At 36.1% G+C, this 18,424-nt stretch overlaps 1 protein-coding gene across 1 annotated transcript in view; it reads left to right on the forward strand.

The window, feature by feature from the left end:
- The window catches only part of SUPT3H (SPT3 homolog, SAGA and STAGA complex component), a 266,177-nt gene that overhangs the window by 216,326 nt on the left and 31,427 nt on the right, over positions 1-18,424 (forward strand). Inside the window, exon 11 of the mRNA XM_074154130.1 lies at positions 802-912. Within this exon, the coding sequence (XP_074010231.1) occupies positions 802-912 (111 nt within the window). The remainder of the gene's footprint in view (positions 1-801; positions 913-18,424) is intronic.

Below are 18,424 nucleotides of genomic sequence, written 5' to 3' on the forward strand. Positions count from 1 at the left end.
AGGTTTTGTCAATCTTGGTACATTCACTAATGTAGTTTTCATGAATTTATTACCAAGCAGCCATCTTTCTGATAAGTCGTGTGAATTCTGGCAAGCAGCCATGTTTAGATGGAGCCTAAACTGATATTTCAGTTTGACTAGCAAGGAGAAAAGAGCAACTTTTTCTTTTAAAATCCTGAGGATACTTTTGTGAAATTGATGGACCAGTAGCAGTGAATTCTTATTTTTCCTATTTAGGGCCCTTAATCCAAAAAGTCATTTGAAATTTGAAAACATTCCAGTGAGGTAATTAAAATATTTTTGCATCCCTCTAACACCATTATGTGACGTGTTTCATCTTCAAATTTCAATCTGATATTACTCAATGGCGATTTTGGTGTCAAATTGCTTTCCACTTTGGGTACTTGTTCAATATTTTCCCTACCCCTTGACATCATAATGAGAGCCTGAAATGTTTTAAAAATAGTTTCTGTGGTTATTGCAGTATGACTTATATGACCCTTTCATTTTAGTTTGAACATTTTCTGCTCTTTTCAATTGCAACATACAGCAGCACTAGGTGAAAGATTTAAGAGGACAAATATGGTGTTCTTCGGGTCTCTTAAGCAAAGTTCATGTAAAAGTCCTCTTTGATTTGTTAATAGCTTTTTTTCTCTAATGTAGTGTGTGGCAGCAATGATGTGTATCCTCAGGAAAAAAAAAATTGGTCCATTTTATAAAGGTTTATTTTCATACTTTATGCACTGTAGGTCTGTTGTGTGTTTTTGATTTAGTAACAATTTATGTGTTTTTCTGTTGCAGAGCACTGCAGCCTGTGGTATAGAGGCTCAAAGCGATGCCATCCAGCCCAGCCACATCAGAGAGGCCATTCGACGCTATGGCCACAAGATTGGCCCCCTTTCCCCATTCACAGTACGTAATAACAGAGTTATAAAAAGTTATATTTATAATCTTAAGGAACTTTGATTTTCAAGTGGTCAAATGAAGAAGCTTTGGAATTGTTGAGAGCAATTTGTGGTGACTGTAATTTTCTTTATAAAAGTGGCATAATTCTCTTGGGAAATAAAACTTAGTAATTTCTGTCTCTTTTTGGAAGGACAAAAAAGTTTTTTTTTTCTTTTAAATATTATTTTCTTTCAATTACAAATTATGCTTTTTTGTTAGTGCTTGAATTTTCTGTTTTTCCAAAGTTTAGGTTTACAGTTATTTTAAATTATATGTATTCCAATATGGTGAAGAGCACTTTATATTCTAAAATTAGTTGTGTGTCAGATACTGCTCCTATTGGAAGTTGAACTCTCAAGTGACACATTTACAGTTGGAGAAAGAAGAGAATGGTTTCTTTAGACAACTTTGAACCTCCACTAAAATGTAATGGAACTGAGCTTGTGGTGAAACACTGATGGGTTATGAGGTTTCGCCATCATTCTTTCTATGCAAATTGCAAATCCATTGTTCAGAGCAGCCAAACGAATTCTTTATTTAATATTCTCATCTGATACAAATGTGAAAGTAGTCTGTCTCCAATGTCATAAATTGGGGTCATTTTCTTCTGTTCTGCTGTTCTATGTGGCATATATCTTTGCTTACCTCAGAATATCTACGTTTAGCAAAGAATGAGTGACAAAGAAATCATTATAGGAAAAAAACCCAAACAACCGAAAACACCAAACTAGATCTGAGCTCTTAGAAATCAGGAAGAAATTTTTCATTTTTGGAGGGGTTTTAGGAAAGGAAAATGATTATTAATTTGGAGGAAATTCATCTACAGAAAAACTATACAGAACTATATGAAGACCATAAATATCAGGACAATAGTGGGACTTGATTGCAGAAGGGAGGAATAAGAAAAAGTAAGAGTAAATAAGTATGTGAAGTTATAATTTTCCAAGTGTTAAAACTGATCAATGCTTTTATAAATGGCAGTAAATGTTTGGTTTATTAATGACAGTTGATACGTATTTGCAATGAATTATCTTTACATAATTTTACCTGTCTCTTTTGCCACTCAAAAATGCTAATTAATATCATGTAAAGCGTAGAATAGAATTTCTTGTCCAAATTAGAGAAGTGTCATTAGCAGAAGTTTGCTAAGAGAAGTAGCTAAGAACATGGCAATAGCTTCTGAAAGCAGAGAATGTATCTAATTTTATTATAAAGAAGTAAAGAGATCACATAAATGGTTACAGAGAGGTAAGTCTTTCTTCCCTGACCCTCAATAAAAGTGGCTTGGTTAATTATTAACCAAAGTAGAAATTTCTCTGCAACCACAAGATATAATAAAATTCTCTGTTTTGGGTTGGATTTTTTTATGCCCTGCTATCTTGTGAACTTCCCAAACAGCACAACTAACTGAACAGTTTAATTTGTTGACATTACGTACTGTCAACGTAGTTGATGAGATGAGCAGATCTTTTTCCCTCTAAACAAGCCAAGAACGAGAAGGGGGATCTTGGGTCATCTGCTAGATGTGTACGGATGTTGTGGAGCTCTAACACGATTCCTTCTACAATGAGAAAGTTCAGGAAATGGATTTTAAGAGATATTATAGACTATGCATTTAGGTCTGCCAATCTGCCTACTTTTCTGGTCAGTGCCCTCACTGGCAGTTTTGGGGACAAACACTGCTATCACAATTGTCCAAAAAGAAAGTACCTCAAACTTCCTGTAAGTTCCTTACAAATGCAGAAAAATTGAAGGTAGATGGATGCTTACCTTGACCTGACCATTTCATATTGCCAGACTATCACACTGTTGTATTAAAAAATATTATCTCTAGGCATTTTTAATAGTACTGTGGCAGTGTTTCTTTTGAATGTCTTCTGCTTTCTCCTTTTGCCACTGCCTTCACAACAGTTTCTTTGTGTATCTGCGTGACCTCCTAGGCAGGATGACAGAACCAGCAGGAAAGCTGGCTTTACTCATTGTGCTTCTTGTGATTGCATGGTGACACACAACTGCAGAGAGAGAAATATTGAATGGGTATCTGTCATTAGATTCAGTGAAGTCACGCTTTCAGCTGTTTCCACCCTTAAAACTAACTTAAAGGTCATGTAAAGAAGTTAGGAATATACATTTGGACACCATCTCTTCCGTTTCTATTAAGCTTCTTGATCATCCTTCCACATCAGTTTGGAGTTATAGTCAATAGGTGCCCTGACAGAGTTGCCTATAGGTAAAGTCTGCATGTCCAGATATTTTACACTGAGTTTTCTGATGTCAGTTTACCGTTCATGTTCTACTAACATAGAATTTTAACAGTTCTATTGCAGAGCCAAGGAAAAGAATGAGTATAGATCACTGAAGAAACAACCGTTTTTGTGAGCTATATAAATGTTCAATTCAGTCCCTAAAATGTATAGATTAAACTGAATTTTAAGTAAAAGACATTGTTCTACAATTTTACAATAGTAACAAGAAAAAAGTGCAAGTCTGCTAATGCCAAAATGCAATATTATTCCCGTATAAGTTTATGATAATTGTACAGGAAGAATGTAAAAACAGTCCTAGAAACCTGACCGTGTACATAACTATCCCAAATTACATCACGTGTGTTAGGAACATACAGGAAATCCGATATGAGGAATAATAGGCAAAATAAGTTATCCAAAGTATTCAACAACAGTTTTGCTTTAGTACTGGCCATTGAGAAAAGACTGGGGGAAGAAAAGGGAATCACTTTAAATGCTTTCCTGTCTTCCAAAGTAATATTACATGAACTTTAGCATAGTACAATTATTGGAATTTAATAAATTATTTTAATTTTGTAGGCCTATGCTATTCTGAAATTTTCTTGGATATGTGACTGTTGAGCAGGAAGGAGGATTTACAGAAGAATTTTACCCTTGCTGTAAATTAGTAAGAAATAATGGACAGCCCTGGACTATTTTTTCATTTTAAATAATTTCCATCTCATTCCAGCCAGCCATACGAGGCAGAGAGCAAACATTTTCTTTTTCATTTGGGAAATTATTTTTAATTTAGCTAGAGTTGGTTTTTGGCTTTTTGCCATGCTGCCTAGTGTGAGGCATTCAGTAGTCTCCCCGAAATTCAGTGTATCATTGTTAATGTTTATGATTTAACAACATTGGGTTTTGAAAGACTTTATCAGCAGTACATCTAGAGAAATGAATAAAAATCTGGACCTGCAAAGTATATGATAGTATTTCCCCATGTAAAAGTGTGAGATACTATAAAATCAATGTTCTCTGTATGAAAAATCCAATGCAGATGATTGCATTTTAAACCAAAACCAGACAAGAATATTCTAACTGCCCTTGATATTAAAATACAGATTTTTTCAATTCCCTTCTTTATTTTTTTTGTCTCCCTGCATTTTTAATCTTATTTTCTTTTTTCCTCACTGTTTTATCATTTCTCTGGTGAAACAGGACTTCTCGGTTCTTATTTCTGCACTGTCTGGAAACTCACCCTCAGTAGTGGCAAGACCCATACAGAATTGCAGAGACAGATGAAGATACAGATATTTGACTAGACTGCCAGATAGGAAACCATCCTTGTTTTCTCCAGATGCAACACCACACTCCAAAAATGTGAAACCCCCCTATCTCCCTTCTCCTCCACGGGTTTACAGGAAGGGATCTGCTTTGCTTTTTGACTTGATTGACATGTTTTTCGGTGGTGACTCGTTCATATTTGACCCAGGTACTTGTCTGTGCACACCTAAAGCTAACTGCCCAGTAGGGCCTCTGTCTTTGAGTCACTCGAGATTTCTTGGCACAGCTCAAAAGGGAATATGAACTGATAGGAAAGTCATCTTCTGGTCTTGTGTTTATCCTACCAGTACACTGTTTATAAAGCAAATATAGGAGAATATGTTATATATATATAAAAAAAACCCAACAAACCAAAGCATATTCTTTTGGGACTGTTTTCGTAAGATGGTTAATATATATTTGTGAAGGATGAAGAGTGACATTTTCTGACATCTTTCCCTTTTTTGATGTTTCATCATGACTGTTGCACTCTTCCATCTGATTTGGTGATAAGTGGTCCTAATAAGGTTTGGAAGAAGAGTTAAGCTGTGCAATTTATCCTTTAGCAGCATTTGATGGATGTTGGTTTGGACAAAAGGAGCACTTTGAAAGTTTTATAATCACATGGTAAATGAGAACTAACATTAAACTAGTGAAAATGATCCGTTTGCATTTATTTTGACCTTAATAGCTATGTCAAAATGACTAACATAATTAGAGCATTTAGGTTTTGTTTCCAAGTGCAAGCCACAATGGAAAGCAGCAAGTGTACTCTAGATTCTTCTGCATTGTATTATGCCTAAGGTAGTCTAGATATATATTTTATCCATATATTCTCTACTAACAGTATTAGGTGGTACTCAGTATTGCCTACTTTAAAGCATGGTCCAGACTTCCAAGGAGCAGAGAAATAAATAGTTGATATAAAGAAAATATTTTGCAAGATAGGAGTCGGAAATATGTAACTCTTCATTGTGTGGGATGATGCACTTCCATGTGCTGTACCTGAATCTATTTCTCTGTGCATTTAAGTTAAGGAAGTGAGACATTTTATGTGTATTAATTCATTGCAGTCTAAATCTTGCTTCCTTGGTCAAGGAAAATGGGAAATTTGTCTAAATAGGAATAACAGACATTTTATATTGAGAGATGAATTTATATTTTGGGTATGAAATTAGTATATTTGAATATTGTAATGGTTTTATATAACATCGATTTGTAATTTTACTCTTCTACAGATGTTCTTTTTCTTATTATTCATTTAGATAGTTGAGGAGTAGAATTATCCTGAATGCCCAGTCGCTAAGCATCAACTCAGTCTATCTGAGGATCTCAAGTACAATGATATTGGTATTACAACCCTTTACATGGAGACTATAACCACATGATTAGATCATTTAATGCTTCATTCGGATGAGTGGTCTAACTATTAGACACATTGAAGTGCGACCTCGAATGAAGAGAGTAAGAGGATTACTTCTCTTACATGTACAGAATGTATCGGAGTTCAACGGGAAGTCAGGGGAAAGTCATTTTGAGAAAGAGCAAATTGCCGTACCTTGTAGCATGGCCTGGATATGTTCCTCTTTCTTCATGAAACTTTGGGTCTGGGCTCTTACATACTTCACAATATGGCAGCATCATCGATTTCGATAAGATTCAGGATTTAAATGGGATCAAAATCAATACCAAACAAAATTGTAACAAGCTCAATCTTTCTACAGACTGGCCAAAAAAGTAAAATAATAATAATAATGTGTTAGATTTACATTAATCTAAAAAGCTCATCTCTGTGAAGTGCATAGTGAAGATGATCCACAGTACTGACTGGGCCTATAGGTTTAACCATGTTCATCTGAATATTATTCTAAATAATAATATTTAGTATGCCAAGGTTTTCACAAAGATATCAGATGGATATTACTTACCAGGAACACGAGCGTAATGCCTCTAGAGAAATTATTTTAAACTATTTGAATTGATTGCATTTCTAACAGTTGGAGTAACAAACAATAAATAATTCTTTAAAAATATTTATTCTGTGATCAATATACAGTGATTACTGTTTACTATTATACCTTGATATGAACAGTTCTAAGTAGTACCTGAACAGTCTGTAAGTAGTGCTTGTGATGGTAAGAGAACAACTCTATTAAAAAGCACAGCAAGCATCCTCTACTCTGAAATTAAAAACAAAGCTACAACAGTGGAAGACCACAGGCAAAAAGAATAAATAAATGTTTCCAAAACAGATGCTTTGTCCCCTCTAGTTTATGTCAGTTCTGAAATGAAATGTTTTAGATGTTTTGCTAAAGAGAAGCTGAGATTATAATTTTAAATTGTAATCCTGCAGAGACCTGTGGAAGACAGTAGCCATTATTCGGCAGCGTATGTGTGTGTAAATGGAGCATATTGAATGAACAGAGGGTATAACCAAATTTTGTTTGGGTATTTACTTTTTAGGAAGAATGCTCCTTCAGGCTTCAAGTCATTTTGGTATGAAAAGACTTGCTAGTCTAAACCTTCTCTTGTTAAAAATTTCAGTCCCATAAATTGCCTAAGCATCATAAACCAATGAAAATTTACAAAACCACGTTTATGATATTACTTGTGACATTCCCTGCACAAAGAACATGTAACACCAGAGAATGCTGTTTGGCAGAGACTTAAATTATTTGGGCCTTATACAGCCCTGCCTGTACTCTTATAGGTTCTTAAATAATAACTGCAAATATTCCATGTAGATTTCAATAAGTTACATGTATATATAAATAATAGTTTCACAATCAAGTTATATACTTAATCAAGACCGTTCACTTCTGATTGTTTAAAAGTGCTCCTGATTGAGTTCAGCTTTCATGCAAATTCTTAAATCAAGTTCTGTTGCGAAAAATACTGACGTTCGTCACAAACCTTTAGTAACTTCAGTTAATAAAGATGATAGCGTCTCTACTGATTTCCTCTAGAAAACAAAATTTGCGAAATTGTAGCTGAAGAGCTGGCAAAGCTGAGCTTGTGAGAGACTGAAAAAGCAGGTTGTGGAGGTAGAAAGGAGAGAGGGAAACTCTGAAAATATAGAAGATAGTGTGGCAGTATGATACGTATGGAGAAAAACAGAACAGGACATTTTGAAAAGCAAGTTTGTTTCAGATGCCTTAAACTTCAAGAAAAATTCAGCTTCACATTTGGTCTGCAACTTAGTCTTCGTAACCAAAAGAAATTTCTTTTTGCATATTTCCAAAGACCAAAGTCATAGTGAGAAGTTCTGGAATACAGTCTTCAACAACTGCTTCAATATACACAATGGGGATACATTATGTCTAAATTTTTCTAAAGCACTTGAATGATAAAAAATTTTGAATTCTGTTTCTGAAAGAAATTATGTACATAGAAACCAAATAAAAATCTCTGATACTTAGGTTCCTTTATATTATATACTATCGCTATTGATATTCAGAATCAATTGATACTGATTTTGAAGAAGTCAGGATTTCATTCTTAATCAGTTTTCAAAAATGAAATTTATGTATTTATGTCAAAAGGCATTTGAAAGCTTTTCCTTCAGTTATACATTGTGTCTGATATAGAAAAAGTCAAATTGACATTTTTATCGTTTCTTCTCATTTTGAAAGCAAAAAAATGAGCATTTTATTTCATTAAACATTTATATATTTATGATGTCTTTGTCTATACTTCAAGCTATTGTCTGTAGTTACTTGTTATTCTACAGTGTTAACACTGTGTATTTGAAAAATATGAGTTATTATTCTATAAAACCAGTGGGAAGTCAAATCTCAGTTTGGAAATCTTGTTCCCTTCTTTCCCAGCCCCCAACCCAAGGTTCCTCCTTTCAGATTTATGAAAGAAAACATTTCTTTCTGTAAAAGGTTTTTGTATGCCAGCATCTGGAAGTGTTTATTTCAGTGGCGTGTAATCTATCTGTGGATTTAGTTAGCACCAGACCCCCTTTTGTGTACTCCTGACTTAAAATTTTTATAAATGATCTTGTTGAATTTGTGCCAGTGTGCACATGGTTTGGCTGATTGCTGCATATATCCTTTACCTGCCAGTCACCTTTGATTTATATCCCTTCCCCTCTGCTTTTGCCTTCCAAAAATGGTGCCACTGAACTGTCCTCTAAATCATCTTATTGGATAAATTACTCCAAGATGAGATGGTACGGTTTTGGCCGACTCCTCAATAGAAGGCATTCCTATAATCCATCCCTGCCCGCCCTCTGTAGAACCATTCAAAAAAAGAGAATGAACAGGGGAAATCGGGCTCCCTCTTCCATCTCAGCACTATTTCTTCCAGTGCTATTCAAAAACGCAAAATCGGACGTTTGATTTATATAGCTCTTAATAGCATCTGAAGACACATAAACTGTTTGAGAATCTTTCGCAAACCCTCTTCTGAACTGAACTTCTTCATTATAGGAGTTTAATCCCGAGAATACGGTTATACCGTTTTTCTCCCAGAGAAATTAAAATGTGAAGGAACAGCATATTTAAGAACATTTTAAAGCATTTCATTTGGAATAGATTATAGAATATACATGACAGTTCTTTCCATGGTAAAAATCCCCATTGGTTTCCTTAAACTAAACAGCTAATACTCCTTCAGAATAACAACAGTTCTGTAAGCTTTACTTAATGACATTACTAATTTGGAGAGTTTTATGAAGTTTCCTGGAGAAAAGCAGGTGGCTTGGCAGTAATTTAAAAGGTTCACAATTTGTGGTAGCGGTTTCAGGGGGTTTCATGTTTCTAAAGAGGGAGACCAAGCTGCATATTGCTTAAGAGTGTCTGACACAATGATGTATCATTTTGGACTAAGTTTCCAGAAGTTCGTTGGTCATTAAATGTGCTGCTTGACTTTATATTGCAGTTTCCCAGCTGTCTCTACTGGGGGTAATCTTAACGCTCAAACAGAATTTATTAATGAAGGCATAAGCTTGCAGTACTGATGAAACAGTAAGTTGCCCAGATGATTTTATTAAACAGGAACATAGATTTTTAGATAAGACAAAAATGTCATTTAAGTCGATTTTGAAAAGAACTGGCTCATTTTCTGCCGAGCGCTGGGAAAGTATTTACAAACGGTCTGGATAGTATTTGATATCCTGTGGGGACATTTAAAATTCTTGGATTGCACATACATCAGTGTCTTGCTGCACAGCACAGTGCATGAATTGTTGGGAGCGGCGCGCGAGGCTTTCAGGCAGTATAGATGTGGTTCTGTTGAGGCAGGAGATACTGGCGTGAAACGACGCTGCTAATGCAGTTTGCACAACCGCGCGGGAGGGTTGCTGCTCCATTGTGTCGCTGCCTCCTCAAGCAGGTGACACTTGGAACTACTAAACGAAACACGTGCATCTTGCTAAACGCAGGAGTGTAAGATTTAATTCCTTTTCATATCTAATAATTAAAAAAATTCTGATTTAGCAAACAAGTTTACCAGCTCTGTTAGTGAGAAGATAGTAAATAAGCTACGAAGTTTGCAACCAACTAAATCTCTCATATAAAAGAAAGCAACTCCTAATCTCATAAGCCTTATATAATTATTTTTTTCTAACTATATTGCCAGATTCAAATACATACTGGAGACATTTTACACATTGTACTGATGTAAAAGCATCCGAGGGTAAGAATACGTTACTTTTTAAATGAAGTGTATATTCTTACATGCCTCCTAAGAGGCTTAAAAGACCTTGGTATAAATGAGAGTCTGAATTCTGGTACAGATTCGAGGCAATTCAACATGTCATACAGCTACATAAATATGCATTTCAAGGGTGAGGTGAGCAAATATAATTCTACAGAAGATACTAGGGGAAAAAAGGTAGCTTAATTAAGTGTTCTAAGATAGTACACAAAGGGAAGATATCTAAACGTGCCTATCTTCAATATTTTCATTAATTTTTGTAAAGATAGTAACATTGCATCCATCTAGCATGTGCATTCTGGTACAAAGGTTAATAAATAGAAACTTGATAATTGAAGAATCTTAAGAACAAAACTGAAGGATCTTAAGAACAACATGGGTTTTTTTCTTACTTGTCATTACACAGAATAATAGTGCAGCTTCCTGCAGGTTTCATGTCCTTGTGAGTCTGTTAGATTTTGGACAATATTATGTACTTATACCGTTATATGATGCAAGATGAGTTGTGGTAGCGGTATTCTGCACAATTCTTTCAGGCTTCCCTTGAAAATGAGCGTTCATTCATATTTTTCTCCCTGGAAGTTTTAAAAGTGCTTTATGAAGTAAAAGGGCTCACGGCTGTCAGTTCACCTCTGGCAGGGCCGGCGCCGGCGGGGATGTGAAAGGCAGCAGCTGTGTCAGGCTGCCGCGGTGCTGTAGGGCCTTGAAGCACAGGATGTGAGCTGTCTGGATGAAACATTATGAGAACTTTAGGATCATGTAATATAACCGTTTGAGTCGGAACTAACCTATGGTTGAAAAAAATTGCACGGAACTTAATTTCTCATGAACAGGATCTCCATTTCAGATGTTCTTTCTACCACTAACACGTGACAGACTTGTCCTGTTGTGTTGAGCTTGGATAGATGCTATACCTGTGGACATCTCTGGCGTCGCTGCCTTGTCACTTTGCAAATACAGAATGTAGAATCTCTAGAATAACAGGGTAAATCTGGAAAGGAACAAATAACAACATGGGAACACCAAGACCAAGTGGAAATATTTTTTATAACTCTTATTATCTGTTATTTTCCATTCTAGCTGCCTACTCTCTTACTCGTCAAGTCCTCTAATAATACTCAAACTTGAGCACCTGATGAGCAATGCATTGCACAGAGGAGGAGATAAAAGTTTAAACAGAGACTTTGTGTTTTGTTTCTGTCCATTTATCATGCCTCACATGGTGAGGTGTCACTTCTCATTTACATCTTTGATACCGCTAACATCAAAAAAAGTTGTTTAGCGAGCAGTGGTACAAATGATGCTTGATTTTCTCTGGTCTGTGTCCTCTGTCCTCTCTGCCCATCGTGGGAATGATGCTCGTTATCCCTTATCCCTCTGATACGCCTCCAGGCAGCAGAAGGCAACACTGCTACATGGTTACTAGAAAATCTCTTTAACATCTAATTTCCTCTTTTGTTCAAACTAGACCCATTTCAGGGAGCCTGACTGTGCCCTTAGTAGAGCTTGCAAATATTTCTCCAGCAGAATCAAATGAAAACACCAGGCTTGAGGCAGCTGAACACATTTTATGAATTTCAGTTTGGGGTTTCTGTGTTTCTTCCCTTCCTTGAGGTTTTGCATTATTCTAGCTTTCTGACTTTAACTTCAAGGTCGTGTAAACCTCAGTTCAGCAAAGCAATCATCTGCTTAATTTTTAAACTATACCTTCAGTCTGACAAAAGCACGTGCTAAATTGAGGCTTTCAGTATTATTAGTAATGTATGTTTTGATTCATCTGTTACTTCAACGTTCCTTTTTTTTTTAATTTTATTACACATAGGAGAAAAAGATGGAGGAGGATCCTTGTAGAAGTAAAGGACTTTCAGAGATGTAAACAGAGATGCAGGGAAGTGTACATTTATAGTTTATAAATATATCTATATCTAAATGTATGTTAGTAAACAAAACCAAGAAAATCGTCTTTGCCATGTGAAAAGCTTTAATATTTGTCATTTGTACATAAAGTGATCCTTCCTGGCATCTTGATATCTCTCGACATTTAATTTATAGTAGTTCTTTTGTCAGTGATGGTGACAATCATCTGACTACAGGAGAGAGGATAGGAGGAGGGATTTTTTCTTGGTGAGACACTCTTCTGTGTCTCTGCAAGTATTTATGTGAGTTAATGTGCACATGGATAAAAATGTAATGTATTGGTCTTTCATAAAGATCCTGAGCTATTCTTTAAAGCCCTGAGAACGTGTCAAATAGGCGGTTTCCTTCAGGCTTCAATTGCTGAATGACTAAGGAAAACGCAATGTACCTGAGTGTATAAAAAAATTTCTATTCTATTTTACCAATTTGGAATTAATTCCACAGCTACGAGTTCTACCTATGAATTACATGCCTCTAACTTCACATACTTTAAATTCCAATAATTCTAGGAGGATAATAATAATAATAATAAAGGATAAGAAGAAAAAGAAGAAAAAATCACACAATAAATATTTGAGTAGGGTTGCTAACACTGGCAGGTTAGGTAGACGGGGAAGAGGTTGGTATCCAGCCTGGAGAAATTGTACGAATGCAACATTTTGGGCTGTGTGCTAGCACAGGTCGGTCTTTAAACGTGGTGATGTGCTGACAGGATTGTCATTTTTGATGGGAAAGAATTGAGACAACAGGAAAAACAATAAGACTCTCCAGAGATCTACTTGTGTTAGTTTTACTGCAGAAGGTGATAAAACTGCTGGAAGCAAGCAGTCTCCATGCAGAATTATTGCCATACCAACGGCCTGGAAGTGAGACATATTAATTTCAGTAGGTTAATTTTGTCGGTGGTGAAGGGTTTGGCTATTTTTTTTCTTGCAAGGAGGAGGAAAAATTATTAATATTTACCATCAAGAAGACTGTAGTTCTAATTGGTGTTTAGATACGACACCTGAATTACCATCAGAAGATATAGTGTAGATTCGGAGTGTAGATTAGGTGCTTCTGAGAAAAAGCATACAGCTCCTTCAGCATCTGTTAGCAAGAAAGTTTAAACAATCTCACCATTGTGCATGAAGGGTTTGTTTTTTTTAAAAAAGAAGCATATGGTACAGAAGAAAGGTATATGCTTGTTGCCACTTTAGGAAGCTTGGGATTTAATAGCTTAATAGGTAGACGAGTCCATCTTTGTCCATAGTTTACTACAGCCATGCTTAGGTGATAAAAAGAGATAACTAGGTACAAAAGAGAGAAACTGGATGGCTCAACAATTGATGAAAAGGTATTAGCCATGGCTCTTTAGAACATGTTGAAAGCCATTCACACGATCAAGGAATATTAATTTTGGGAAATAATTTCATAGCAAGTTCCAAATTATCAAAAGTGACTAGACATTTTGAATTCTTAGCCTGAAATACGTAGAAGGGTACTGTTTTTATTATGTTTTTTAAAGGTGCGTGATGGCATATTTCCTGAAAGTGGTATTTTTTCTCGAGTCTCAACTTCCATAACAGAAGTAAATAGTCATTTAACTCTATAAAAGGGGAAAAAAATCTTATTACTGATGCTTTTCAGTGTAAGAACATTAGTCAAGATCCAGGACTCGTGTATTTGTGTATTATTTGTATATTTATTGGTGGCTCAATAGATTTTGCAATATATATAGAAGACAAATGGCAAGATTTGGTAAGATAAACAGTAGAGTAGAAGGGAGATAGTGGTTTTTAGCTTGTGAGGAAGTGATTTCTGTACATAAATTACCCAACTATTGTAAGATTTTCTTTCTGCAGGAGTCATAACACAGAAGAGTTTTAAGAATTAAGTGACAGTGGGTGATGAAGTTAGTCTGCTGTTTACTTGTTCCTACCAAAATGATGGTACAGAAGATGTGCTGGCTTGAATGTTTGGTGTGTGTACGGCAAAGAGTGGCAAATGTACTGATCCAGGTTGGAATCTGACATTTGATGGTTGGTGTGCTCCTGCACAGGAGGAGGATATGTCATGTAGGAAAATGAAAGTAGCTTGTAATGCAAGCAGCTCAGAGGAAGGTTCAAAGTGATGGACAGGAGAAATGAGCTTGTCAGGAGCCTTATGGCTTGGTGCAAACAAGAAAACATTGGTTTTTTTCAAAGCTAAGTTCGTAAGTGTTTCTGTAACTTCCTCAGTGAGAGAAGATCAGACTCTGGAGGAAGAGTAAGGAAGGCAGTTACATGCCACTAGGATTGTTATCTGGAAAGAAAAAGGTAAAATAAAGCTACAATCTGAGTGTGAACATAGAGAGCATTCAGTGTCAGAGATGACACCCGTGTTATACACCTTGATGGTGGTGGTGGTGGTCACAAGGTTCTTGATGAACAGAGGTGGAGGATTTGGAATGGGTGGGAGATGAGGAATTCCAGTTTATCCACGTTCAGCCTGAGCTGGCAGCTTGACATGAGAGCTCTCAGAGGGGCATGAAAAGCCAACTAGCCCGGAGTTATTCAGCCAGGAATCTTTATCGGTTGTATTATAGCATAAGAAACACTGTGAGCGAAGGTTACAATGCATAGTATTATTTGCTTCCCCTAATTTATTACACACTTCCCAATTCATCAAAGCACAATTTCCTTCAGGTTGCTGAAGAAACCCCTTGTATTTCTTATTTTTTCATGGAAAAAATTCATTCCCAACTTCATAAACTTTATTTTTAAGAAATCGTGGGTTCCAGGTTTCTAATAATGTCTCTTTCCAAAAAAGTAATATTTCACGTTAAACTGATGTGGCAGTACTCAATTGCCTGTAGTCAGCAGCAACCATTTGTCTAGTACTTACTGACATATACCCCAAGAATAGCACAAGATATTGGGAAGTTCCGACTTTCACCATTGTAACTGAGACTGCCATTGTAATATCAAGTCAAAGAAACTTTTCCCTGAGGGACAAGCCCAGGCTACCCAGGTTTGGATATCCTCGTCTGTGTAGTGATTTAACCACTACTTAGGAAGCCTTGGACATGCAAACACCATCCTGTATTTTTAAGCCACGTATCAACTGAATTCAACGCACACTCTCCATTTCATGCTGTGACGATGTGATTCTGGTGGGGTAGCCCCAGTGTCATTATAGATACTTTGAATTGAAGCAGACGCACACAGAACAATATTCTGTCTTAGGACCTTTGGACGCCTTGTCAGGATGCAGAAGAAATCTGGAGTCAAGTGCAGCGTAACAAAAAGGCAATAAAGCTTTGCCGGTTGGTCTGAGAAGTCCCTGATGCTGCTATATTTTTTTAATATAGATGTAGGCAAAGTTGCTGGAGCTCTGCATTCACTGTGAGTGTTGCAGGTTTGGAAAATTTACATTGCAAACTCTTAAACTTTACAATTTTCCAAACGTAATTTATTTAGCGTCTGGTTTCCTTGTCAAATATTTTTGGAAAAAAGTTAATTGGGGATTGTAAAGTAATGAAGAGGACAAGTTAGTGACAGAGAGTTACTGAGTTACCATTTGATAAATGAAGTGTAAGCAATCTCTTTTCATTCCAGAAGAGCCAGATGTTAGGTACTTCATTTGTGGATTAAGAAAATGGGCAACATTTACAGGGTCTGGGGCTGTATCTTGCAAAGCAGTGATTTTGAAAGAGTGTCCTGGAGTCTTGAGGAATCAGTTGAACGCGATGGGGCCAATACAGCGCTGTAGCTGAAGGGGTTGATGCAGTCCTTGGGCAGGCAGGCAGGCAGGAGAATAGGAAATAAAAGTTTTCTGCTATTCCGGGGCAAACACAGCTAAACTATTGTTCCAGTTTGGGTGTTCGTGTTTTAGTAAAAACCTCAACAATGGGAGAGGGCTCAAAGATCTAGGAGAAATTGTGAGAGTCTAGAAAATCCCAACATGGAATTACATGCAGTGCTTTGTCTGTGGAGTTTATCAAACTGAAGAAAATGTTGTGTAGCCAGTCTTTAAAGACCCACTAATAGGAAAAATCTCATATTTTAGGGTTTTTCCATCCTAGCATTCAAAGTTATAAGGATATTCAGGGTGGGATTCCTCTTTCTAGGTACAAACGTCTGTATTGGAGCACAATGACTACATTTCCTTTATAGTCAATTGAGAGAAATAAGCGCTTCTGGGCTATAATTTATCTCCTGCTAAGATAGATGTTAAGAGGGGTAAAATGAACCATGCTGTGGAAATGCCTTTTTCTCTACCTTGACAGGATGATGTGTGTAGATATTGACATTGCAGAGCTCTAGGTTAGGGGAGAGGAGTCCTTCTCCTAGTACACAGCTTGACATTTAAGCTAGACAAATTCAAACTAGGAATAAGGCATATATATTTTTAACAACATAACTAAGTGCTGAAATAACTTAACTGATGATTGTGACAGATTGTCCATGACTGGAAATTTTAAAATTTGGGGCTGGGATGTTTCTGTAAAAGCTATGCTCAAGTTCAACCACAGCTATTGGATCTGGAGAGCTGAGTCAAGAAAATTGTGTGGGATATGTTACGTAGCAAAATCAGATTAGATGGTCCTTTCTGTACCTTTCTGTCCCTAAGAGCTATGAATCATACTTTGCTGGTGCTTCGGTAAACTGTAAATGTGCAAATCCACTTTGAAGGCAGGTCAGCAGCTTACCCAGTTTGAATTCCTGATGTTCAAGTGCATCTTCAAGTGCATGGTTTCAGAGGAAATTCTTTTCAAAATTTGTGGTAATATTCCTTTCTAAATATAGCAATTTTGCTTGAAAGTTACAGTTTTCCATAGCTATCCATTATTTTGTGTTACTCAACATATTCTGATCTTTTTTCTAAAACACAACTACGTAACATAAGTTTCTGAGAAGAAGCTATTGTTTACATAGTTGTGACATTTGTTTTCAGAAATAGAATTTTGATAATTCATTATTAGAACAGGTAGATTAGAAAAAAACAGCATTGCTCTTAAAACTCAATGGAACAACCTCTTTTTCAAACCCTCAGAAAATTTGGATCATCGTTTCTCTATGCAGTATCTTTACACATTCTTATAAAAATTCATATTACTCTTCAATTATGAACAAAATGGGCTAAATACACCACCTTAATTAGAGTAGTGGAAATAACAAGTTATTTCCATTCTTTGAGTGTCTTTGGCAAATTTCCATTGTGTCAACGTAATTAAGATATATTAATATTAATCTGGTAAGTACTGTAACTTTACATAGTGGAAAAATAAAATAAAATGGACCATGAGAACATTTTTCAATATCAGTTTCAATTTTAATACTTTATATTGTTGTGAAAAGTTATAAAAATGTGTTATTATTTTATTACCCCATTAAGAAAACAACGCAGCAACAGATGCTTGTTACCCCGATTTTCTCAGTCTGTTTATGGGGATGTTTTATCAAAATGGGTCTTTTAAAAGTTATAAAGATGTAATACTCTCCTAAATTAGGTCATAAATGCCTAATGTGGAAAACTAATACATTTTATTATTTTTCAAGTATAGGTTTATGTATATTAAAATACGCAGCTGTTAGGAAGTCTGGAGCGTGTATAACAGAAACATATTGCATTACAAGATGTTAGTGTCTCTCTCTCTGAGTATGTACATTCCTTATGTATATACCCACACAAGTTTTTGGCATGTAGAAGAGAATTCATTAACATTTTGGCTCAGTATTATTTTCTAATATCATGGATTATTTTTTTTATGAATAGATGTAAATGCTAAATATACTGGGCACATGCATGTATTTTTACTCTGTATTTGCCAGAATCTTCTCTTGCACAAATTGAGCAAGTGGATCTAAAATGTGTATATAAACATTAAATCCCATCACATCAGCAATTGTATGCTGCACTTCTGAAAAATGGTAGATGTTCCTGCACCAGGAGAGGTAACAAGATGATCTCTTAGTTTAAACCTTCTCCTGTCTTCCATATGAACCAGCTGGGATGGATTTGTTGTGGCGGAGGAGGGACTCAAACACCTGCTTGTTTCAGGTCGCAGGGTGACCACGACTGCCCTAGGAAAGGTACAACCAGAAGGTTTTTCACATTTCTCCATGATTTGAGGTGAATAGACCAGGTGTCAAAGATATACTTGCTGAACCTCATGCTTCACATCTCCACTGATGAAAGCCTTTAATGGTCACCAAAAAAAGTGTGTAAAGCATACACCAACTGTTGTGGCGATGATGGGAGCGCACCAGATTAATAGCGACCTCTTTCAGCCCCACACACATCCCCTTCCTTACTAATTTATGTATATGGGAAAATCTATGTATATAATTATTTTGTTATAAAGGGGAAACAGAATTTTTGTG

Source organism: Numenius arquata, chromosome 9, assembly GCF_964106895.1.
Source record: "Numenius arquata chromosome 9, bNumArq3.hap1.1, whole genome shotgun sequence".
NCBI lineage: Eukaryota > Metazoa > Chordata > Aves > Charadriiformes > Scolopacidae > Numenius > Numenius arquata.